Raw genomic sequence first — 24,169 nt, 5'->3', positions numbered from 1 at the left:
CCGATACAGCCAGTGCAGGGCAAGTGCACGCGATAAGGTGACAGCGTCTTGGTATTGAAGCCTTTCCTCATATCTCACCGGCAGGCAGCGCATGCCCGTGCGCATGGAACACGAAACGGAGGACCTCACACACATTACCTGTTACATGTACCCATCTGGCTTGTCATCTTAGCAGATTGGGGCGGTGTGCTGCAGCTGGAATCTACTAATGCACAGCTGCGCGCCTGTTCTTCTGAAACGGTTTGCGTACGGCGTTCCTTGAGGCAGGCGTAAGGCTTCCATATCGCGGTAGGCTGACGAGTTGAGATTACAGGTATGTTTTGTTGTTGCCTTTTTCTATACTCTTATTTCTCTTCTTGTCTGTACTTATACAATGATGCTTGTATGACGATGATGCCTCTTTCCATGTTCGAGAGCTGGTTGGGATGAATTGGGTGGCATGTTGATGCCTGAGGCAGCCCCGAAAGATGCTGACCCGTGATAGCGAACATGTCACTCCACAACCAGAACGGGGACTGTCAACAGTCTTATAACATTTCAGTTCCCAACCAATACTATGGCCGCCAGATACCTGCACTGCATATTGATCCTGTGCAGACGCCGCAGAGCACGTTTTCCCAACAACCACGAAGTGCACATAGTGTACGGAGCCAAAGATCTAGCTCATCAGCCTCCTTACATGCTCCAAGAACTGCATCACATACGAGAGGCTTCGATCGTATGAATCATCTTCAAACCAATCTCTCTCTGTTTGATAATGGTATTGGATCCCATATACCGAGGGATTTTGACCTTCTCGATCCACGATATGCACGGCCTTATCATGGTCCGACTGCAGGCAGAGGACCGGAGCCAGCATGGAGTCCGTACAATATGAGGCTATCTCAGTCTGGTAGCTCTCATGATCTTTCCCCTCGATCGAATGTGAATTTCCAGTTCCCATGGAGTCCAGGATCTGACGTTGATAGTCAGGCTTTGCCATCTGACGAGGGTTACGTTTCGCGGAACACCAAGTCGGTCATAAGCAATGATCCCGATCATCTCCATCAGGAACTATCGGCAAGTTTCATGTCAGATATTAGCAACATGCATGTCGAGTCTGCCACAAGCGAGGCTCCTACGATGTCACGGATGCCTTCAGATCAACGATCCCATGTCAGCAGTCGTAGTGGGAGGTCGAGGTCAAAGAAAGACTTTCCATGCTATGAGTGCTCAGAAGTACTCAAGTGCAACTCAGAGTTCAAGTGCGTATGCGGCATCACTATGAGATGACCATGTGCTGATGAAGGTGACAGGAAGCACATGCTCAAGCACAGCAAACCCTTCAAGTGTGACGTACCCGGCTGCAAAAGGGTAGAGGGGTTCACAACTACGAACGATCTTGAGCGGCATCAGAAAAGCCTACATCGGAAGGATATTGACAAGAAGTCCTATCAGTGTGCTGTGGAGGATTGTAGGAACAAAGAGAAGATCTGGCCACGCCTAGACAACTTCAAGCAGCATGTTGAGAGGATGCACAAAGATGAGAACGTACTCGATCTCGTAGAAAGGTAGATTTGCACAGTTCATGCTTGAAGAGTCAGCTAAGCTGACATTGATAGATCGGTATGGCGACCCAGGCGAGTCGACTCTCCTATAGAGAGTAAAGCAACCGTTACACCCCTGGACATTGGGTCAACAGTCGCTGGCATGGAGATTCCTTTCTCCATAAGCCCAACGATGGGCAACATGTCTATGATGGACTTTCCCATGATGCAGGATGCCAGATATCTAACTTCGCCGAGCCAGGACTCCGTATTTGTGCCAAAAGCACAGTCACTATCTCAGCTCTCTGGACCCGGGCCTACTTCCGCACCACACAACGGTCGCGTTCAGAAAGTGTCGAAGGTGACTCGTTCTCGGCACAATGCACCGGGAATACAGGATTCTCTCTCCACTATCAAGGTCGCTCCTGGCGCGTCTGGAAGTAACCATCTCAAGATTCAAAAGTCCTCACAGGGTTCTTCTTTATCCAATGCACCCCAGACTAAGGCTGAGCAGCAAGCACTAGAGCTCAAGAGGAAGTCTGAACAGCGCTTGCATTCGCCGGAGCCTGTGGATATTGAGAGTCGCATACTAGAGTTGCTACAAAAAGCCAACCGCGACGATATGTCCAGGAGGCCGTCGAAGTCTGATAAGAATCATGCATTGTTAAAGATGATTGCTGAGCTTGTCAATAAAGGCCCAGGATCCCCCGACACAGAACAGCGTCGCTCCAGCAAGAGCTCTTCAAACAATGACAAGCTATGTCCGATGTCTGGCTGCGAATTTGCCGTCGCTCGTGATTGCGATCTGCGTAAGCACATCAAGCGACATAACAGGCCTTATGGATGCACATATCCTAAGTGCCACAAACGCTTTGGCGCAAAGTCAGATTGGAAGCGCCACGAGAACAGTCAGCATTTCCAGCAGGAAGCCTTTCGCTGCGGCCAAGTACTTCAGACAGGTCAGGTCTGTGGTGTGCATCTATACCGCGAAGGAGCGTTCAAGAACCACCTGGAGAGGGAGCATAAGATGGCGTGTGAAGTTACTCAAGAGCGTGTCAACCTCCGCAGGATTGGCAAGAACTGCCAAGGTACTTTCTGGTGTGGCCTGTGCAAAGATATAGTGCGGCTCAAAGAGCGACGCAACGCAGCTTGGGACGAGCGGTTCGATCACATCGCCCGTCACTTCGAGAAGGAGAGGAGGAATATCGATGACTGGATCTGTGCTGAAGAGAACCGACCGAAGAAAGAGCTGCTAGAAGAGAAGAAGAAACGAGACTACTTTGACGATGAGGACGAGAGGGAAAAGGATGGCGATGTGGATGCTACCGGCGACGTGGATGACGATGTTCCACAGCCGCGACAGCCGCATCCTCCCCCTCCAAACAACATGCCCAGTATGCCGATGTCAAGCCATGAATCGATGCGACCCTCGCTACTTGCAGGTGATATCGCGCTAGGAACTGCAGTAAAACGACAGCGTTCAGAAGATTCGGCATATGGCGAACGACACGCAAAGCGAAGACAAAAGACCATGGTAACAAATCGCTATTGTGTAAGTTACCCGTCTCAGCTATTTGCAACAGTGCTAATAAATACAGTGCGTATGTCAGAACCCTTGCGGTGTTGTAGATGTTGCTTGCGCCAACTGCAACCATCGCGTCTGCGCCAGTTGCAATGTTGAAGAGACGGAGGCTTTCATGATGGATTTCTTTTGCGCAGACTAGTGATATCTCAGAGCCCAGATCCAGATACCCAGTAGACAATTTTCGCATATGTGAATCGATATAAAGTGAAAGAATGTTGTGTGTTGAACGGCGCTCCGTGGCTGTCGCGGACATGGTGATGGTGATGACGTTGCAGGGGTGTTGAAGGTCGGCGAAACCAAATGCCGAGGCGTGGAGTTGGAAACGTGTGCTCATGAAGCATAGCTCTCGAGAAGTTCCGTGACGCGGCCTTGCGACCAACAACCTCACCTTCCTTAACTTCTCCTGCAAACATGGCTGCCGCCGTAGATGACGGGCAGCTGCTCAAGCAGGCGACCGGCCGCAATACTCGAGGCTTGCTCCGGGTGATTATCCTGTGCCTCATCGCTGCCGCCGCCGTAAGCAGTCGTCTGTTCTCCGTAATTCGCTTTGAGAGCATCATCCACGAGTGTCAGTACTACAATTGAGGAGATATGGGGCAATTGACTGATTATACAATGCAGTCGATCCGTGGTTCAACTTCCGAGCGACGAAATACCTTGTACAGAATGGCTTCTACAGCTTCTGGGACTGGTTCGACGACCGTACGCATCTCCGCCGCATGCCCCGATGCCATGTAGCTACAATGGACTGACATGGAATGCAGGAACATGGCACCCTCTTGGACGAGTCACGGGTGGTACTCTCTACCCCGGGCTGATGGTCACCAGCGGTGTCATCTACCACGCCCTCCGCGCTCTCGCCATGCCCGTCGACATTCGAAACATCTGTGTCCTCCTCGCGCCTGCCTTCTCAGGTCTTACCGCGCTCGCGACGTACCTCCTGACCTCCGAGATGGTCCCGTCGCCCTCGGCCGGTCTGCTCGCCGCAGCCTTCATGGGCATCACCCCCGGTTACATCTCGCGATCCGTCGCAGGAAGTTACGATAACGAGGCCATTGCCATCTTCCTGCTCGTCTTCACCTTCTTCCTGTGGATCAAGGCAGTCAAGCTCGGATCCATGTTCTGGGGTGCATTGACTGCGCTGTTCTACGGATACATGGTGTCAGCGTGGGGTGGATACGTCTTCATCACCAACTTGCTGCCCCTGCACGCTTTCGTCTTGATCTGCATGGGACGATACAGTCCGAGATTGTACGTCAGCTACACGTCGTGGTATGCGCTCGGTACGCTTGCGAGTATGCAGATTCCCTTCGTCGGTTTCTTGCCCATCCGCAGTAGCGAGCACATGTCCGCGCTCGGTGTCTTTGGTCTCCTCCAGCTGGTGGCCTTTGTCGACTGGGTTCGCGCACAGCTTCCCGGCAAGCAGTTCCAGACGCTGCTCCGCGCTCTGGTTCTAAGTGTCTTCCTCATCGGTGTCGGAGGACTGGTGCTTCTTACCGTCTCTGGCGTCATTGCGCCCTGGACTGGCCGTTTCTACTCGCTCTGGGACACCGGATACGCCAAGATTCACATTCCTATCATCGCCTCCGTCTCCGAGCACCAGCCTACCGCATGGCCCGCTTTCTTCTTCGATCTCAACATGATGATCTGGCTCTTCCCCGCCGGTGTCTACTTGTGCTTCCGCACTTTGACCGACGAGCAGGTCTTCATTGTTATCTACGCTGTGCTCGCCAGTTACTTCGCTGGTGTCATGGTCCGTCTCATGCTCACTTTGACTCCCATTGTCTGCGTTGCATCGGCAATCGCTTTCTCGCAGATTCTCGACACCTACCTCGACGTCAAGACCCCCAAGCCCGTCACCGAGAACGGCAGCACCGATACCGCTGCAGTCGCTGCTGCAGCTATCCTTCCCGAGGGTCTCCGATCTACACGCAACCCGCTCGTCGGCATCTACTCGTATGCCTCCAAGCTTACCGTCGCCGGAACCGCCGCCATCTACCTCATGCTGTTCGTTCTGCACTGCACATGGGTCACTTCGAACGCCTACTCTTCGCCCTCCGTCGTGCTCGCATCCAGACTTCCTGACGGTAGCCAACACATCATCGATGACTACCGTGAGGCATACTACTGGCTCAGGCAGAACACCCCTCAGAACGCCAAGATCATGTCGTGGTGGGACTACGGATACCAGATTGGTGGTATGGCCGACCGCCCAACCCTTGTCGACAACAACACCTGGAACAACACGCACATCGCTACCGTCGGTAAGGCTATGAGCTCCAGGGAGGAGGTCAGCTACCCCATCATGCGTCAACACGAGGTCGACTACGTATTGGTCGTCTTTGGTGGTCTACTTGGTTACTCTGGAGACGACATCAACAAGTTCCTCTGGATGGTCAGGATTGCCGAGGGTATCTGGCCCGATGAGGTCAAGGAGCGCAACTTCTTCACTCCACGAGGCGAGTACCGTGTAGACGAGGAGGCTACCCCCACCATGAAGAACAGCTTGATGTAAGTGATGTAGTCCACACCAGCTACTGCAGCTACTAACAGTATATCAGGTACAAGATGTCTTACTACAACTACAACGCGCTGTTCCCCGCTGGACAAGCCCAGGACCGTGTCCGTGGCGCGCGTCTTCCCGCACAGGGCCCCGAGCTCAGCACCATCGAGGAGGCCTTTACCAGCGAGAACTGGATCATCAGGATCTACAAGGTCAAGGATCTTGACAACTTTGGTCGCGACCATCAAAGCGCCGTATCGTTCGACAAGGGCCACAAGAAGAAGCGGTCCACCAAGAGGAAGGGACCTAGGGTATTGAGAGTTGAGTAGATGTGGTGGGCGTACCAAAATCTTGCTAGAGATCTATAGCATTTGTACAAATAAGAAGCCATGTTGGCATTGTTCGCAGGCGGGCGTCTGGGAAGAAATAAAAGAATATTTAAGTCCCATCGTCGGTATCCTGGAGGTGAGTTGCGGTGAGATTGACTATCACGATTGGAGATGCGGTTTCGCAGTCGCGCAATCCTGCTTGTGCGTCTGCTCTTTCACTTTGACTCCACGTTCGTCGACATGCTTTCTCACATGCTTTTCCAACCATCATTTGTCTACCCCACATCTCTCTGTCGCTCCTTCCTCTTAACACCTCCTCGCGCTTTCCCGGTCGCCCACGTGGGACCCTCGACCAGGGCCACTCCTCCGCCTTCCCTCCGCCTTCGAGTCGCACGTCCGCACCTTCTCAAACCACAGTATGGCGAACGAAGAACAGAGAAGGGCCTTTGAGTCGTATATGGGCCGCACCGGCGGCAGTGGCAGTAACGGGCAAGGCCAAGATCAAGGCCAGCCAATTCCTCAGTACCCCGGCTCCTTCGCCCGGCCAGCCAATTCGTATCTTTACAATGTGTAAGTGCGCCATTGTCGCCTGAGACCAGAAGTTGGCTGACAGCAAGAATAGACGTAATCATGTTTGGCCCCATCTCATCGACGCCCGCGCGCAGTGCGTCAGCAAATATAGAACCTGGCTTACCCACCGTCTAGCAATTCCAAGGGCTCGGAGTCCCTCCCGCAGCACCCACGCCTCCGCCAGCTGCCTCGTCCGTCGCTTCTTTTCCCGGATACCAGGGAGGCTATCCTCAACAAGCTGGATACCCTCAACAAGCTGGATACCCTCAACAGGGTGGATACGGCCAGGGCGTGTACAATCATCTGGGGATCCCACAGCGCCCACCACCGCTCCTAAGCCCTCAGTCACAACAACAGGATCAACAGCGGGCACCGCCAGTAGCCGGACCACAAGGGCACGCTCATATTCCACAGGGCTACGACGCACGACCACCGCCTCCGCCGGGGTACAACGCCGACTGGCAGTATAGCAATCCAGGTTCTGGGATGGAACGTCGACGAGCCGCTCCTCTTACGAGCGCAATGGTACCATCGTCACGCAACACGCAGCAAGAGATCATGGAGTCAAGATCGAGGCAGACAAGCGAGCAATACCATTACGAACAATACGGACAATCACATGCCGCGCAAGCACCACCTCCGCAGGTAGAAGAAGTAGCTGTGCCAGTTATGCTCTGTCACACCTGCAGTCACTGCGGCGAGATGCGCTCCGCAGGTTTTCATCGCAACAACCCGGTCCTTCCTAACAAGCCCATGGTCCCCACACCCTGTCGAAGGTGCAAAAAGAAGCTTGCAGGCGCACATCGCTCAAGCAGCAGATACAGGTACATTCGAAGATGTACGGCCGAGGAACCCTGCGACTGGCCTAAAGAGTGTGTCCACATCGACATCGACCATGACGAGCGGAGGGGCCGGAGACAAAATAGAGAGGAGATCTATGTTACGCGATACTCTCCCAGTCGTCCTCGTGTTGTTAGACGAGAGTCTAGTCAGGCGCGCCTGGGCCTGCGAGTGCTTCAGCAGCCGACACGAGAGTTTAGATCGGAACGAAAACTCAAAGCTTCTTCATTGAGTCCTCGCCGCTCTTCAAGGTATGCTGGTGAAGTTTGGCCCCCGCCTGACATCGTCCGCACTAGGGAAACACGGTCGGATGAAGTGTACCCTGCGCCACCTCCGCCACTTCCCAGTCTTGCCTCGAGATCTGACGAGGTGTGGCCTCCTCCAGACGTTGTCCGTACTCACTCCTACAGGAAGGTCGAGAGAAGTCCATCGCGCCGGGCAAGTTCAAGGATCATCGAACTCAGTCCGTCGCCCCCGCCGCCGACAAGATCTTCGAGAGTTGTCTATCGGAGCGAGTCTCAGGAACGTCGGACTAGGAGTACAAGTAGATCTCCAATTCGTATTAGCCTCCGGGCTGAAAGGCGAAACGAGGAAGCGGAAGCTCGTCTCATGTCGCATCCGAGGCCGTACCACCCGATTGGACCAGAGCAGCGTAGCTTTCTCAAGGCGTCGGATGAAACTTCGAGCAATGCTGATTCTGTGCCACGTCGCCGTTTGGATTCACCTAGTCGGAGCATCCTGAAGCCCCTAGACACCGAGCACGAAACCTCCCACAGGCGAAGAGATACTATGCGCGAAAGTCAGCAGAGCATGCACGTCGAAGTCGGAGGACCTCGTGTTCACTTTGGCGGTGGAAGGAGGCAAGAAGAGCCAGTACTGGAGCCAAGAGGAAGATCAAGGTATGCCGATGAACGACTGACGAGTGGCAACAAGTACAAGCATTACCGAGATTATTCCCGCAGTCGGGTTGTAGACGATCCTCCACAAGAGCCACTATCACAGGACTTCGAGAGGATCCGTATACGGCACTCATCGCCATCACCAAGAAGGGAGTACGAAGAGGAAATTCGCATTGATCGACAGCGCCGTATTTCACCTTCTCCTCCGCCCTCAAGACGGTTTGAGGAGGTACTCGTGCGGAACATCTCTCCTCTTCCCGCACGTCGCACACCCCGTCTTCCGCCCTCTCCTCTGTCACCTGAACGGCCACCGCGGCCACTATTTCGCCATGTCTCCCGCCCACGAGCACTCGAACGGACTCGTTCTATGACTCCACCGCCTAGTCGCCGAAGACAAGAAGATGATGATACCGATTCGGAGAGCGCACATTCAGCTGAGATCAATGATATCAGAAGCTGGAAGGGTATCGATGAAAATGGACAACCTGCTACATTTGTGGAAGAGAGGAGGACAGTGAGGATGATCGATCAGGGAAGTGATAGAGGTGGGCTTGCGAGAGAGTATCGTGAGATGGGTAGAGGCCCGAGGCTGGATACGAGAGAGCGAGTGACTAGTCGGAATTGGAGAGACGTCTAGGCTGTTGGAGGTGATGAGTATGTAAAAGCTTGGCACAAGCGAGTTGTGTGGTGGCTATGCGATGAGGCGGAGCATACTTGGATTGGTTTTGAACGATTACTGATGCATAGATACCTACGATACCTCCTTAGATTTCTTTTAATGTTCTGTTTTCAGCGAAGGCAGACCTTGGGTCAGGTGATGTCGGATTCGAGCGATTCTCTACTAACCACGAAAGATAAATGCACAGACCTTTGACGGAGCATATATAAGCTCACAGCCTGCCGCTTCCTTACTTTCTACATCATCTTTCAAACCTGAAACATATTCAAAAAAGCAAAGCCGCTCAATATGGAGTTTCTCCTGGCTTTCAAAACTGCACTGCTGAAAATCCTATGCTGAGAAGGACGCTTTCTCTTCTCATTCCTTTACTACTTTGTAAAAAGACAAATCTCCAAAAGACGGACTGCACAAGCCCATGTCTGTGGGTTCATCGCTGCGGTTTACTCCAAATTTGTATCCCGATTTTTCATGTGCGCATTTCAAAAAACGTCAACAATCTAGCCATGGCTGGTGCGTGTTCGCCGTCGCTCTCTTCCACAATATCCTTTTTTTTCGGAGTGAGAAAAGCGGGAAGAAAAGATTTGATGAGACTGAGTGTTCACTTTTACGCACGAAAAAAAAAACCCCCCGCTATATTAAATAGTGTGAGTACCTAGGTAGTGCTGGATCGTGTATAAAACATCGACCTGGTACAGCTCTTCTCCTCGCATGTACTCACCTTTGACCACTAAAACCAATACACGATGGTCCGATGTTCCAAAAACTATCCAGAGACTGGTGATGTTTTCTGCGTTGTTTGAACCAAAACAATCGGCGACAGCCTTATGTGTGAGCAGGAATTCGAGACATGTTGAACGTATGTTTGAGTGTACGCTGCAGCATTCACATATAAAGTCTTAATGTTCTTGTCGGAAAATACGGTTCTGAGACACGTACTTGCGCACGTACGTCATGGAGAAGACCAAGGAGACTAGATGTCCCGTTGTCGAATACATGAACACATGTGCTCATCTTCAAAAACACGAGAATGTCCTTTGATGGTTAAGAGTGCTCAGGCAGTCACTAACTATGCGCCAACACTATGGTGTTCGCTGATATGTATTGATGCTGGATAGCTGGCCCGCAACATACTTGGCTATGGCTTGTATCGCGAAGCTAGAATAGCGCACTGATCGCTTACATATATAAAAGCCCGTTCCTGCCCCTCACAGTCTTCCTCTTATCAACCCAAGCTGCTCGGTCTCCAACTCAAAATATTGAGATGCTCTTTCATGTCTTCTTACCAAAAAAATCGAGGGCGTCGAATTATGTCCTGGCGCGAGCTGAGAACGGAATCCATCCAAGGGCTATTGTCATTCAAAATGCACATTCTACAATCACATGTCCCGTTTCGACAATACAAGGAGCACAAAAACCTTTGGGTTCTGTTCTCTTTCACTTTTCGATGTCTCGAAGCCCGACTTTGCTAAATCAAAAGTACGCTGCAACTATTGCATGGCCTCTCCTCCTGGACTCTGGAACAAAACCAAAAGGATGCAATGCCATGTCTAAGGAAAAGAGAATAGTGAATTTATACGCAAATTTCTCAATGATACATCTTACGATTAAAATGCCAGTAGTTCTGAGAAACGAAAAAGTGGTGCATAGTAGACATGTAGCCGTCGTACAAGACTTCAAAGTTCCTGACGACAATGGGATGCTTCGTGTGCATCTGACACAGATCGTAAACACATGTTGCTGTTCAAAACTGATACCGACGGCTATATAAAGCCTGTCATCTGCGCTTTATGCTTCTGCACTCTCCACCACTCTCCCCCGCGAGGTAAAACTTCGAAAGTTCCGAAGAAGAGGTTTCATGCTTTCTGGGTCCCAAGATAAGTCATTTGGGTAGATCATGCGTGGAATATGACTACCTGGTGCTTTCCATGACTCTGATTCAATGTGAATTGTCTTACTCTGGCACGACTTTGTTGAGTCGACTGAGGCTGGCTGCTTGACATGATCGTTCCAACGTACGATGATGGTGCGCTTCTGACGAGAACTAAGAGGAATCTACTTGAAGTTCATGTATTGTGCGGCGGTACTAAGTAGCTACTCCATGTTCTGTGGGCGGAAGCTATGGGAATGTTTAAGAATCATACCAAAATACTTTGCGACCGACAAAGATGATGTTCCCTCCTTCTTGCTCTACGCCGACTCCAACACCTTACTCTGCAACGAGCAGAGCTCTACAATCGTGCTCACACTGCCCACTTCTTGCCGGGCAGCTTGCAAACGCTCTTTCACCAGTTTTTCAGTAGCCGCCTCAGCTTCCCGTGCTGTCTTGCCCCATGCTGCGACTTCCTTCGAACCAGCGGGTAGAAGATGGCTTTCACCAGAGAGCCGAAGAAGCGCTTCTTCAATGTCTTGGTCTGCGGATGCTATCTGACTCTGGAGGTATACAGATTGCTGGAGTAGAGAACGCTCGTTGTTGGCTATCTGGGTAAGATGCGGGAGGTAAGGCAAGAGTTTGGTGATTGGCCGAATAGGCTTCGTTGCTGCGGCTTTGCTGTCTTCGTTGGGTGTAGTTTGACCGCCATTCTGATCGTCAGTCTGGAGATCCAACGGTTGCTGGAGGCTTGCATGAGCTTCGAGCAGACTAGCACGAGCTTCGATGTACTTGTTGTAGGATTCTCGTATCTGTGTCTCTGCTGACGCTAGATCGACGGGTGCCGCGACGCTGACTGGACGTTTGACGGGAGAGGCATCCTCAAGGAAAACACTATCCTCTTCCATCTTGGCCAGCTCCCCTTGCACCCAATCAACGAGCTCGTCTCTTGCTCGCTCGAGTGCATGAACTTGCGCTTGTAAGCTGGGCTCACCCGGCATTTCGTCCTGGGCCTTCTGCCTCGCGGCCTGGGCGCGCTCCATGGCTGTCCGCGCCTCGAGAACCTCCTGCTTCAGCTTGAAGACCCAGTTTTGATCATCTTCGGCTTGCGATAGGTGCTCTAGCCTCTCGGCGGGTAAGTCTGGTTGCTCGCCGATGGCGGTTTTGATGGAAGCTCTTGGGTCGGCCGCAGCAGTCGACGGCTTTGCGGTGAGGAGCTTGTCTAGAGACTCTTGGATGACCTGAAGTTCTGCATAGCGCCGGCGCTGTCGTAGTAAAGCAACATAACCTCGCGTAACTTCATTGTCGTATTCTGATTCTGGCTGCGTTGGGTTCTCCTCTACGTAGCGGTTGCGTAGGTCTTCTAATGACGTCTGAAGTTCACGGTGTCTTGTTTGCGCTTGGGAATTAGCCCGCAGAGCTTGTAGATATTCCAAGCGAGTGTCCTTCAGGCCTGGTGGGTTGGTGTTGGCCGCAGACAGGTTCTGTGGGCACTCGTGGTTCAGATGCTGGTTCTGGGTCGCTGCATTGACGGGCCTCAGGCTTGAGGTGAGATACTTGGAAAGAGCGCGTCGAATCCTTAGCGTGTCTTCCCGATTGTTTATGTATGACGACAGTGCGCGGTCGACTTCGGGTATCGGACATGTTGTTTGGGCTGGCATGATCGGAAGTTGTCTGCACCCCGCAACAGAGAGAATAACTAAAACGAAAGCGAACCCGGAATTGCGCGCGGATCTTTCAAGAAGGGACTAGTTCTGGTGATCGCATTAATTAGATGTCACGAGGGGTCGCTTTTGAACGCGTTCAGGGTACAGACAAAGTCGAGATGTCAACGGGACGGCATTTCGATAGCTTTGGAGCTAGGCCAGAATGGATTTGAAGCTTTGGCTAGCGCAGATCACGAAAACACGTGCCCGCACGCTTGGCGATTGCACAAGCCCGAAGACAACACGTCGGGCGTGAGCACTCGTCTGCATCAGGAAGAGTTGAGACGGTGTCTCTCGCGGTACAACACCTGTCGATCTGAATTTATAGGGTGTCTCTGCTGAAAATACTGCCGATAGTCTGCCCCCTATTGGTAGCTCCTGCAGGCTCAGATACAGAGAAACCAGGGCTTCTATGCTGATGTCATGTCCACTGAGCCTGCATTCCCACCAGGGTTCTGCCATGAACACATTGGCGTGCCATCGGAACGCGGGCGGAAGTGAAGGAGAGTTGACTTTGTTCTGTCGTTTCAAAGATACGCCGAAGTACCACCAGGAAGGGTTTGCAGGAAATTGCGCGCGACGGTCACGCGGTTGTCTGGAAGCAAAAAGCAGAGAGACGATAAGACGTTGAGTATTGACGTGAGCATAAGGGTAAGATGGTGTTCTCACGACACTGCCGTTGCATCAACACAAATTGGTTGCTTGTCGCGTTACACCTTGTATATTGACATGTGACAAACCAATTGCCTGCGATAATTGATCAGGAAGATGTGCCCTTGTATCCGAGCATGTACAGTTGGTGCCACTGCCAGCGGCTGTCAGATAGGATGCTCCGGCCTCGGGTGAGTTCAGCTGGTGCATGTGCTTCTTCTCAGCCGCCGCCATAGCATCACGAGTATTAGATTTACAGTGGAGTCAGGTTCATGCGTACGAGACAACGGCCCTTGGGGTCGGGAGCTAGTCGGATCAGCAGCGGGCGCATAACGCAGGGTCAGTCCCACGAGGCGTCGTGAAGTGGTGCTGTGTGGTGTTGAGAGCTGGGATAAGGCTGGTGGTGATGAAGCAGCCCAGGCAGGGCGAGTGGGCGCGATATGAGGCGGTGTCAGCGGTGACACGGTGGGGATGCGCGGTGGATGACGCGACGAGGGACAACACATCAACACCGCCCCGCCAATCGCGCACCAGAGGCAGGCGTTTGCCGCGTAGATTTTCGAGTACCGGGACTGGTGTGCTGGCGACTAAAGCAAAGATGCGAAACAGAAGCCACTGTCCCGTGCAGGAGCCACGGCTGCGAGCGAGGGCTAGCTGCAAAGGGAGGGCTTGGCAGCGCAGGGATGGGCGATTGACGGGCGTCGATTGGAACTTATTTCGCCTGTACCCTAATGAGGCCTGCCGGACTGCAACTGCCTGCTCTTCTCCTTTCCCGCCAGCAGCCATCCGTCCCCTCGGCCGCCCGAGCCCAGAAACCTCTTTGCAGTGATTTTATACACCTACACTGCTAACACAGCAGCCATACGCAGAAAAAGCAATTGAATAGCATCCGTCCCTGCATCGCGCTACTACCGCGTCGCGCATCCACCCCCGAGCGCATCTGCGTCACTCGCACTGGTGGTAGCGAAGACCCTCGGGACACAAGCCACGCACCCCGCCATACGCCAACATGCCTTTCTTCAAGAATGTCTTCCACTCCAAGGACAAGCAAAAGGGCGCCAAAACTGCCCCCGAGCCCGTCGCGCCGCCCAAGCCCCGCTGGGAGGAATCATGGACGCGCAAGGATGTCGCGCCCGACGAGATCCAGGAGCTCATCCACGTCTGCACCCAAGAGATGAAATCGAGGGGTACGTCGACCCGTCAATTGGCACCCCGCACGCACTGCTAACACGCGAAAGCCCTGGACATGCCCTTTATGCTCCTCCCCTTCCGCCCCACCTCCGACACGAGTGCCTCCCGCAACTTCGTACGCAACTTCTTCAAAGCCGCCTACGAGGGCACACGGCAATACACAGGCGAGGGGCTGGCACAGGAACTGCGCCTCACCGAGCCATTGGTAGGCTAACATACCCGTCTCACCACATCGATCCATGCGCTGACGTAGCCAGACGCTCTGCAGTATCATAAAATGGTGCTGGAGCAGACTGCCCGGCGGTGTAGTCACCTGGGACGCATACGAGCTCTTTCGAATCGGCGAGTCTGGTAAGGCGACCGCAAAAACATGCCCAATCACCACTGACGTTCTGTCCAGATTCAAACTTCGCGCGTCACGCTTTTGACACCTTCATACCAATCAGCGTCGACTCCGAAGCTCGCAAGCACATCATATTCGACTTCTTCGACCTCCTGTCTGCGGTCGCCGCAAGAGGCAAGAGCAACGGCATGGGTGGCAGGAAGCTCTCTCGTTTAGCCGGATGGTGGGCCTTTGAGTTCGTTGAAGACGGCAAGGGCTTTGACGGTGGTTATCGCACATGGGAGAAGTAAGCACCCTCGCTGAACTAGTCGACGAACGCATACTGACTAAATTGTAGGGCCGCGGATGCTGCCAGCCATCTCTTCTTCGCTTACTTGCGATCGCTTTCGCCAGATATGAACGTAGTCGGTGGCATCTCTGCTCTACCACGGTCACTCCAGGCGCTGCTCTCCCAGACCGAATACCCTCCGCAAACACCGACCCTCATGCAAACGCGAACAACCAAGGTGGTCATGATAGTGGATTCCGTTTCGCCTACACCATTCGCCCTGCTGCGTCGCGCAAAGAACTTCGAGTACCGAGACGACGACAGAGCGCTACAGCAGTTCTCCGAATACGACGACACCGTCAAGGCCCTGACAGATGAGTGCCGCAGAGTACTCGAGTGCATTGCTACGGCCAACCAATCGACCGTCTCGGCCGACCCCACCACGCCAGACCCGTCATGGTCCCGCTTTGAAGACTTCGGGTTTTCGGGTATCATGGACAGCTCCGCCAGTACCAACGGTACCCCAGTGGGTGGCAACCCACAAGAGTTCTCTAGTCTCCGAAACGGGCCCCGCTCAAACAACACCGACTTTGGTCGCCCAACCACTCCTTCATGGGCGGACTTCTTATCCTCGGGTTTTGCTGACGAGAACAACCAATCTCCTCCAACTACCCTGTTGATGCCAAACCAGAAACTCCCACCACTAGGAGAGCACCGCGTACACAGCTCTCAGTCACACGTACGAAATGGCCTCAGCGAAGACGACCTCGAGCCCGGCGAGTTGGCAAGCATCACCAAATTCGATCTGGATGAGACTTTCTGGTGGGTATGGATGATCAGTTTGGCTTCCGAAGAGACTACTGATCGCAAGGCTGCGTTCGGAAGATGCACGTTGATCGAGACACGCATCCAGGGCGCAAAGTGGCTGGTCATGGAAGAGCAGGTCAAGGGTGCAGCTGCCCCTGAAGAGGGCGCGTACATTGTGGAGAAGAAGTCCAAATTCAGCTTCACGAGGCGCGGGCGACTTGGTCGGCGGAAGTCGACAGGCAAGAAGCCAACCCCGAAAGAGCCATACAGCCGAACGACTACCAACACGCCCATGAGCAAGACTAGCATTGGCCCCGACCAGCACGCAAGAATACAGGCTGCAGCCGCGAAACTCGCTCAGAACGAGCGTGATGAGAAGGATGCAAAAGAATTTGCGACACGCCGAGGACGTACCGACGATACTACGTCCGTCAAAACAAACAGTGTGCTTACATTGCAGCCACATCTGGTGAACGAGGCTGGTCCGGCCATGCAGTGGGACAAGAAATTTGGCGAAGCCGCCCTCGATAAGGACGCTCTCCGTGCCCAATACCTTGGTGATCACACTGCGGGCAGAGGCTCAAAGAACAATCTTACAGCAGCTGCCAATGGCCGCGCTTCCCCCCTGCCTCCAAGCGTGTCAAACCGGGACCTTCCTGCGCTACCAAAGTCTGAGCGAGGAGACTCGCCCGCTCGTATTGATACCACCACGCCTACCAAGGCCTCTGTGACACCAGTACCTTGGCCACATGAGTCACCTACCCAGACTCCACTTCCTCAGCAACAGACATTCCCCGTCGCAATGACGCGGGAACAGTCCACACCCATCGAGGAAACGCCCTTCGCGACACCACTGCCCATCGAGGATGAGAAGTCTGTTCAGACAGGCGCGACACCGAACCAGCACCCTGCCTTGAGGAAGTCAATCCCCGATCGCAAGCCAGTCGTAGCCCCTCAGCCCAAGACTCGCGTCAGTGAGGATCAGGGTGCCGCATCTGGAAAGAAGATCTCACCGAACAAGCTGAAGAAGAAGGAAGGTAGTGGATTCAGGAAGCTTTTCGGAAGAAAGAAGACCGAGACACCTGCAGCAGTACCTGCGCCTGCGCCTGCGGATGATTCGTACTTCCAAGCATCCGATGCCGTTCGCAGTACCTCTCGACTGGATGATCATCAGCCCAACGTACGAGAGCCATCGCCGACCTACACCGACAACCATCCGGAGCCCGTGCAAGCACCGTCGCCAAACTACGAACCTAGTCCCGCAGCATCCTCGCCCGAGGTCGCAGAGCCGATTCAAGCAGGCGGCCCTGTTGCTGGAGCCCCAGCAACGCAACAAGAAATTGACCAAGCCTTCTCTCGATTTGACCAAGGCCCTATGGATGACATGCCTGCTTTCGCCCCTGCTGACGACGAGAGCGAGGACGACGCCGCTGCCGCCCCGACCGTGCCTCGTCGACAGGTGCAACAGACGAACCCTAGGACCCCAACTCAACGCGCACCCGAGTATGCGGATGACATTTCTGAGGAATCTATCGAGTTCACAAAGCAACAATCGCCATCTCAGGATCGATGGGCGCAAATTAGAAAGAATGCAGCAGAGCGCGCCGCAAGGCTTAGCGAAGAACAGGTCCGACGTAGCCGCAGTGTGAGCCAGAGCCAGCGCACCGATGAAGGTGAAACCAGTGGCGAGGAGACCATCGAAAGTCGTGTTGCCCGTATCAAGGCGCGTGTCGCCGAACTTACTGGCAACGTTGATGGCCAGCCGGCAGCAGCTGGATCTGGCGCCGGAAGACAGTGGTAGAATGTGCTTTGGTGAGCATCATGAGCTTCTTCTACTCAGGCCTCGCTAACGGTTCTCCAGATCTTCTTTAGCATCACATACCCGTTCTGTTTTCCCAGCGTACAAACTGCTTGATACCCTTTCCCATTTCGACTTTCTGGTTTTTTTCTTCTACGACACTGGGCATTAATTTGTGCTTTCCACGCCTAAATACCCGTCAGCTTCATACACTTTATGGCTGACAATCGGCTTGCTTCATTCCCTCTGTATCTGTTTCGATTTTTCTTACGTTTTGCTGAGATACCTCGGGAGGAATGTACATCGTTGTCTAGGTACACATCTTTGCGGACATGCACAGTTACGTGGTCACGCATGTTCGAATGACCGCGATAATACATACCATGGTGGAGACGACGTAGCGTGTTATATGTTCTAGAAAGAGAGACTGTTGGAATGTTTAATTCAAGACGTTTTGCTTGTGTAATCACTTTGAATCGTGCGAACTTGAGGTGCTTTCGATTGTGTTTTGGTGTTGATGTTCTCATGCTGATCTTTTTGAACCATTTGGAAGACAGGTTGGGGGACTGGTGGGTCATGACTTGCATGCAGCCATCTTCTGGTCCATTCTGGCTCATATAAATATCATGCTCGATCACGTCAACCTTCCTTCATAACATTGCTTCTATAGTTACACCAAAAACGCGCGAGAATGCGTACATGAGTCTGAGTCGACGACTCAAATTACAGGGGCTGACGATCGATATCTGCGTCGGCCATGCCAAATTGCTCAGAGCCTTCGAAAAAGACTCCATATACAACTGATGCGACGGTCTTTCATATCCTAGATGTACATCACGCCTTTTTTCAAGTCTTTCCGAAGATTGTCGGTGGGTTGTCATGCAATCAGTAGAAGTTCCTGGAAGCACACATCATGTTGTTCTTCCTTCATTTACATCAGGAGCGGACGAAAGAGCGCCCCATAGAATGATTGGTTAACTCTTTTTGTTTTAGATACTTCGTAAAAACGGAGCGAAGTATTGGAGTGAGGTCTTGTAGGGAATGGCGATGTTTTATATCTCGCAGCTCACGCTAGTGCGGCGTGCGGGCACACTAGTGGAGTCCGGGAGAGAGATGTAAAGTTTCGGGCTTGGGTACACTTTCTCTTTCTGCAAATTATATCCTTCGTAGTTCTACCAAAACTGCCATCCAATTGAGTGATGTGGCTGCGGTGGCGCGCCGCGAAAGCCACGCTGGAAATTTGCATGGGACGGCGCTATGGGCTTCCCGGGCTATCATAACTTCGTCTCGTGTTCTTCTGGAGTATAGGGAGCGCAAAATCACGCGGACTCATTCGGGTTGATACGCGTGATTTTGGTGAAAAGTCGGAGCGCAAGGCTTTCAAATTGTAGTTCTTGAAGGTAGGAGAGAGAAGCGATCAAGAGACGCTTTATACTTGGAAAGGACGAACTATGATCACGGGAGTGAAGAATTCAAGATGCAATCGAGATAAAGAGACATGACTTTCCTCTGTCTTCAGCTTTTGATTCGAGCGTTCCCTTCTCAGTACAGTCTCCGAAACGGACCAAAAGATGCAGACTAAAAGGTCATGTCACTGCGCGTATCATGGTATGTCCTCCCCAGAAAGGAATCTGCCTTTTCGTTGCCAGAACCCCAAGAGTTGCAAGGGCTTTCAAAGCCTCAGACGCTCCTCACTATCCCCATGTAGCCTCCTGTTCCGCCTAGTGAGATGTGCCAACTCATATGTCCAAGGTCAGTATAGTTGTATGCATGCAACGCGCAAGAACGGAGTACCCCTATCTGGCGAAGCGCTTCATCATGGTGAAGTCATAGTACCAACAACCCATCCATGGATCTGCTCGATTGCTGTATCGCTGAAGCTACGCGCTCAGAGAGTGCTTTCGAAAGAATTGGACAAGCTCAAGATGTCGGTTTCTATTCTGAACGACCTATCCATCCCCGCTCCCCTGAGAAGTGTGCCTTGACGATCTCTTGTAGGCGCCGACGACGTGCAGTAGTTGCTAGTGAAGATCGAGAGCACATCGTCTTTGTCATCATGAGGTTGGGATTAGTATATCAAATCTGAGACGTCCAGAAATAACATCCGAGCAGTGTACCTGCATCTACCACGCGGTCTTCCCTGAGGCACAGGTCTCGGGTTGGGGCCAGAGGTCGTAGTGATTGGAGAAATGAGAATCCTGAGGGCCAGCATGCGGCCCAAAATAACACGAGATGTGTACCTGCATCGACCAGGTCTGTGGGAGAGGGTTAGGTGATGATAAGAAACAAAGGGATGGTTACCGGGTGGTGTGCATGTGAGACTAAGAATAACAGCCGAAGAGTGTACCTGCGTCTGATAGAGGGGTTAGACGCGCCGGGCCGCTTATTTTCCGGTGGGCGTCGTTTCTTTGATGAAGATGAAGTGACGCGTTGCTGAGTGATGCGGGTATCTGGGATGCTTCAATTAGAACCAACAAGCTTCAATGGAGAGCACTTGTTCGGTAGAGCCGCTGGCCCTGTGTGAGGCACAGTCGCTTCAGCAGGTGAAGACCGCAATCACATAGACTAGTCTCGCAGCGGTGGAGTATACGCAAGCGGAATCATGAGCTAGTAAAGCTGGGGAAGGGACACGATGCCGGCGGCTAGGCGGGTGAGATCATGTCGACGGGAAAACGACAAGGGCGGACAGGAAGTGATAGACGAACAGCAGCTTAGCAATGTGTAACGATCTGGAGCTTTGGATGTGTGGTGAGGTAAGCTGGGGCAGTCAGTCAATCAGACGCGGTCGTGGGTGCGTCATGCCAGGCGTGGGAGTGGGTTTGCGGCATGGCCTTCTAAAAATATCGCGTTTCGGACATGGGAGGCAGCCGCGCTAGGAACCGCGTGCTGCGAGCCCTAATCCAACTTCAACGCCTGGGGACATGGAAGCAGATACTGGAGACGATGTGTATGGACGTTATCCGATCGTCTGCACGCGACGTGACTGCATAGAGATTGACAGGGAGTGTGAAGATACAGAGCACATGGGTGCCGCGCCGCATCCGGCGGGGGGAGCGGGGTGCCCTCGACGGTTGCCTGAGGTATTGAATGATTGCAGTCGCAGAGAGCGGAGGACTCGCTGGCGGGCCGCAGCTCACCCAGGGACTGCCCTCACAGTCGAGGAGGCTATCGTTTGAGAGAGATGATTGAGCCAGTGCTCCGCCATGTGTGGCTAGCAAAACGCGGTCTCGGAAAGGGTGCAAATGGCGCACCGGTAAGTGCAATGCCGCACAAGGAGCACCGGCCGACCGAATGCCTCCGCCCTGCGCCTATCCCACGCTGGCCAACGTCTGCAGCCTGGGTCGACTCTCGTCATTATCTCTGCAAGCGCCGACTCGCGTGCCCGGTGGTCGTGGCACGCAAGAATAGCGACGCCCGTCTGGTCGCTGCAGAGCCGGTCAGACGGCCCTGCTAATCTGAGAGACTCGAGCAGCGAGGTAGCGCAATGCCGGCAAAAGGCAGCTGTCTCATTCTGCTACTGTACGGCATCAAGGGTCTGTTCTGCGCGTGTGAGGCCGCTGGACCCCGGCTCTGATATGTCCCTAAAATAACTCAGCTGGGCGTCGCAGATGGAGTAAACAGCCCAAGTGCAGTTAGCCGGCCCAGCGATGATTGACGTACAGATTGCACACCCAATTGCAAGGGCACGGCGGACGTGGCACGAAGGTCCAAACCGAGCAAATAAGCTGTAACCGGGCATATTAGCGATCGGATGGCCTGGGCTCTGCAGACGCCAGATTTCTAAATATAGGGGCGCCCACCCACTCCATCATCGTTTCCTCTGCACATCACGTTCAGAGCCTCACGCTTCCTGTGAGTGCAGCAACCGACCTTTGTGTCGCGCATCACAGCCATATAGCCCTGGAGTCGCGAAAAAGAATCGAGCATCCACCGCGCCGATTCTCGCCGCCCACTCCCTCCTGGCCGCGCTGAAACGCTGCACGTCTTCGTGAACACGCCTCTGCCGCGCAAGCTAGTGCCATCGTGCTCTGCTCTTCGAAGCCTCGCCGTCGCTCCATGCGCCTGCCCGTCTAGCATCGCCAGCCACCATGGGTCGCAGAAAGATTGAGATCAAGGCCATCAAGGACGACCGGAACCGCTCCGTGTAAGTCAGCTGCCAGCACCGCACCCTCACCTGCATCTGCAGCCACTAACCCGCGGCAGCACCTTCCTCAAGCGCAAAGGCGGCCTTTTCAAGAAGGCGCACGAGCTCTCGGTGCTCTGCTCTGTCGACGTGGCCGTCATCATCTTCGGCCACAACAAGAAGCTCTACGAATTCTCTTCCGGCGACATCAACGAGACGATTGGCCGGTACCAATATGTAGGCATCCCCTCCGACCCTGGATCGAGAGCCGCGCTAAAGCAGAATGACACTGACAGGTCACGCAGTATGGCGGAGCCCACGAGCACAAGGGTCCAGAGGACTTCATGGGCAAGAAGGACGGCGACGACGAGGATGATGAGGACGACGAGGGCGCCCTGCCCCGGGACTCGCACACCCCGCCCGAGCACTCGATGATGCCCCATCACATGCAGCACTCGCAGTTCCAGCACATAAGACACGGCGCGCCGTCCATGTCGCCGCCAATCGGCAACGGCGCCTTCCAGCAGCGAGGGCCCTCCCCGCAGCCGCCGCACCACCTGTCGCGACCGAACTCGCGAGTGGGCCACATCCGCAGACCGAGCTCCAACCTCGCGCCGCCCCAGCCCTACCCTTCGCAAGCCCCTCAGCCGCCCAACAACTATGCCTACATGCCGACCCCGTCCTTCTACAACCCGCAAGCTGCCCAGCAGATGGCGCCCAAGCCCCAGCCTACACCGCCCGCCGCCCAGTACCAGTTCACGCACCCCATGCCCACACATTCTCAAGTCCAGTACATGCAGCAAGAGCAGCAGCGCCGACAGTCTATGCCACCCACCTTCCAGCAGCAGCAACAGGCACAGCACCAACATCAGCAGCAGCAGCAACACCAGCATCAACAAGAGCAACAGGCGCAGGTACAGGCGCAACAACAGGCTCAGGTGCAAGCTCAGCAACAAGCACAACAACAAGCGCAGCAACAAGCCCAGCAGCAGCAACAACAGCAACAGGCTCAGCAGCATCGATTGTCTCCACCACCTCCACCCCCGCAAGTGTCCCAGCCGCAACAAGAGCACCCGCAACAGCCCACAATCACCGTTCCGTCCCCGCCGCAACAGAACGATTTCCAGAGCCCCCCTCTTCCTCAGCCCAAGCCACTACACGCGTCTGCCAGACACAGCATCTTCACACCCATCGACGATAGCCAGTCCATGCTCGCAGCACACTGGGGCAGCAGCAACAACTCAAACCTGTCTCGCAGCGAAGCTCCCTACATCAAACAGGAGAACCGAGCGCAGTCGATTGACGTGGCCGCCATGTCGCGATTGCAGCCAAACGGGGACCCGAAGCCTCAAGCGCAGCCTCCACAAGCGCCTGTTCAGCAGCCGCCGCAGCGAACACAGTCTACGTCTTCCATGCCTACCATTCCTCCGCCGTCGCGAACAAACAGTCTACGCATGGGTGGTGAAAGCAAGCCGAGATTGAGGGTGCAGATTCCAAGCGAACAGTCAGACGCTGGAAGCGCGACGGCCGATTCGTCTCCCAAAGACTCTGGAACGACGGGTGCAACTCCTGGACGAAGCACCGACGCATCGCACTCTTCCGGCGTAGTTCTGCCTCCTCCCTCGCCAAGTGCCAACTCGCTGCTCAGTGCCGGTGCAACTGGCCCGCCCAATCCTTTCGCTCGTCCTCCGCCGCCGTCGAACAGCAACTCGTACGGTAGTCGCGACAACATGGAAACCCCCATCTCAGCACTTCCCAGTCGCTTTGTCGAGAATGGCCTGCTTCCCTCGCCATCCAGCTTTTACCCCGAGTGGGGTTTTGGCCGCGACTCCAACATGCTGCCGAGCCCTTTGACTTTCCAGACTCCGGTAGCCCCGAACGGACCCAGCTTCGCCCGCGACGACTCTGCCGAGCGCAAGCGCAAGACGTCTGATCAGGGCTCAGATGACGGCAACCAGAAGCGAGTCAAGACCTGAGCAGCGTAGCGAAGCTCGAACAGTTGTTTTGAAGCGATCTTCTTTCTCGTGTGGCCTCGGCCATGCTGTATTTGTACCCCTTATTTTTATCATTCTGTTACGGTCTTTACTTCCTGGAGGCCAGCCAGCGATGCTCGATGCATACTATATACCGTTGTTTTTGTTTGAAGGATTTGTAGAACTTGGGTGCAGGGGCGTTGGATACCCAGGATGATTGTCGTTGTTATCATCTAGTATTTTGTCTCGTTTCACAATTTGACGGTTGCACTTGGACATCCTCGGGCGCCCGGTTATGGCATGACGAAAGATCAGAGTTGCGATTTGTACTTCTTTGTAAAAAATATAATCAATGACCACTTGGACGAGTCCACCTAGACATACAAGGATACCCCATTACGCAAGCTCTCCGTGACTCGGCACTGGAGGGAACGAATGACCTGCAAACCCCACAGCAACTGGCCGAATCTTCGGAAATCGGAACATTGGGTAAGAATACCACGATCAGATT

At 53.8% G+C, this 24,169-nt stretch overlaps 6 protein-coding genes across 6 annotated transcripts; 5 read left to right on the top strand and 1 right to left on the bottom strand.

Moving 5' to 3' along the window:
* Positions 1-1,204: 1,204 nt before the first annotated feature.
* Positions 1,205-3,285, top strand: J4E85_008783 (uncharacterized protein; the record flags this gene model as incomplete). Its single annotated transcript, XM_051473007.1, has 4 exons — positions 1,205-1,248; positions 1,296-1,550; positions 1,602-3,078; positions 3,262-3,285. The coding sequence occupies 4 exons, from the start codon at positions 1,205-1,207 to the stop codon at positions 3,283-3,285; spliced, it is 1,800 nt and encodes a 599-aa protein (XP_051323227.1).
* A 237-nt stretch (positions 3,286-3,522) lies between these two features.
* Positions 3,523-5,943, top strand: STT3 (oligosaccharyl transferase stt3 subunit; the record flags this gene model as incomplete). Its single annotated transcript, XM_051473006.1, has 4 exons — positions 3,523-3,679; positions 3,733-3,813; positions 3,876-5,622; positions 5,673-5,943. 4 exons carry the CDS (start codon positions 3,523-3,525, stop codon positions 5,941-5,943), a joined length of 2,256 nt encoding a protein of 751 aa, XP_051323226.1.
* Positions 5,944-6,361: 418 nt separating this feature from the next.
* J4E85_008781 (uncharacterized protein) lies at positions 6,362-6,850 on the top strand (the record flags this gene model as incomplete). Its single annotated transcript, XM_051473005.1, has 2 exons — positions 6,362-6,513; positions 6,649-6,850. 2 exons carry the CDS (start codon positions 6,362-6,364, stop codon positions 6,848-6,850), a joined length of 354 nt encoding a protein of 117 aa, XP_051323225.1.
* A 4,268-nt stretch (positions 6,851-11,118) lies between these two features.
* On the bottom strand, positions 11,119-12,459 carry J4E85_008780 (uncharacterized protein; the record flags this gene model as incomplete). Its single annotated transcript, XM_051473004.1, has 1 exon — positions 11,119-12,459. The coding sequence occupies one exon, from the start codon at positions 12,457-12,459 to the stop codon at positions 11,119-11,121; it is 1,341 nt and encodes a 446-aa protein (XP_051323224.1).
* Positions 12,460-14,164: 1,705 nt separating this feature from the next.
* Positions 14,165-17,565, top strand: J4E85_008779 (uncharacterized protein; the record flags this gene model as incomplete). The annotated part of the gene is made up of 5 exons (XM_051473003.1): positions 14,165-14,342; positions 14,394-14,551; positions 14,604-14,697; positions 14,747-14,975; positions 15,027-17,565. The coding sequence occupies 5 exons, from the start codon at positions 14,165-14,167 to the stop codon at positions 17,563-17,565; spliced, it is 3,198 nt and encodes a 1,065-aa protein (XP_051323223.1).
* Positions 17,566-21,650: 4,085 nt separating this feature from the next.
* J4E85_008778 (uncharacterized protein) lies at positions 21,651-23,661 on the top strand (the record flags this gene model as incomplete). The annotated part of the gene is made up of 3 exons (XM_051473002.1): positions 21,651-21,706; positions 21,766-21,922; positions 21,982-23,661. The coding sequence occupies 3 exons, from the start codon at positions 21,651-21,653 to the stop codon at positions 23,659-23,661; spliced, it is 1,893 nt and encodes a 630-aa protein (XP_051323222.1).
* Positions 23,662-24,169: the final 508 nt, after the last annotated feature.

Source organism: Alternaria conjuncta (genome assembly GCF_024043145.1).
Source record: "Alternaria conjuncta strain BMP 0040 chromosome Unknown scaffold_14, whole genome shotgun sequence".
Classification (NCBI taxonomy): Eukaryota; Fungi; Ascomycota; class Dothideomycetes; order Pleosporales; family Pleosporaceae; genus Alternaria; species Alternaria conjuncta.
The sequence above is the reverse complement of the archived record's forward strand: the minus strand, read 5'-3'. Positions and strand labels throughout refer to the sequence as shown.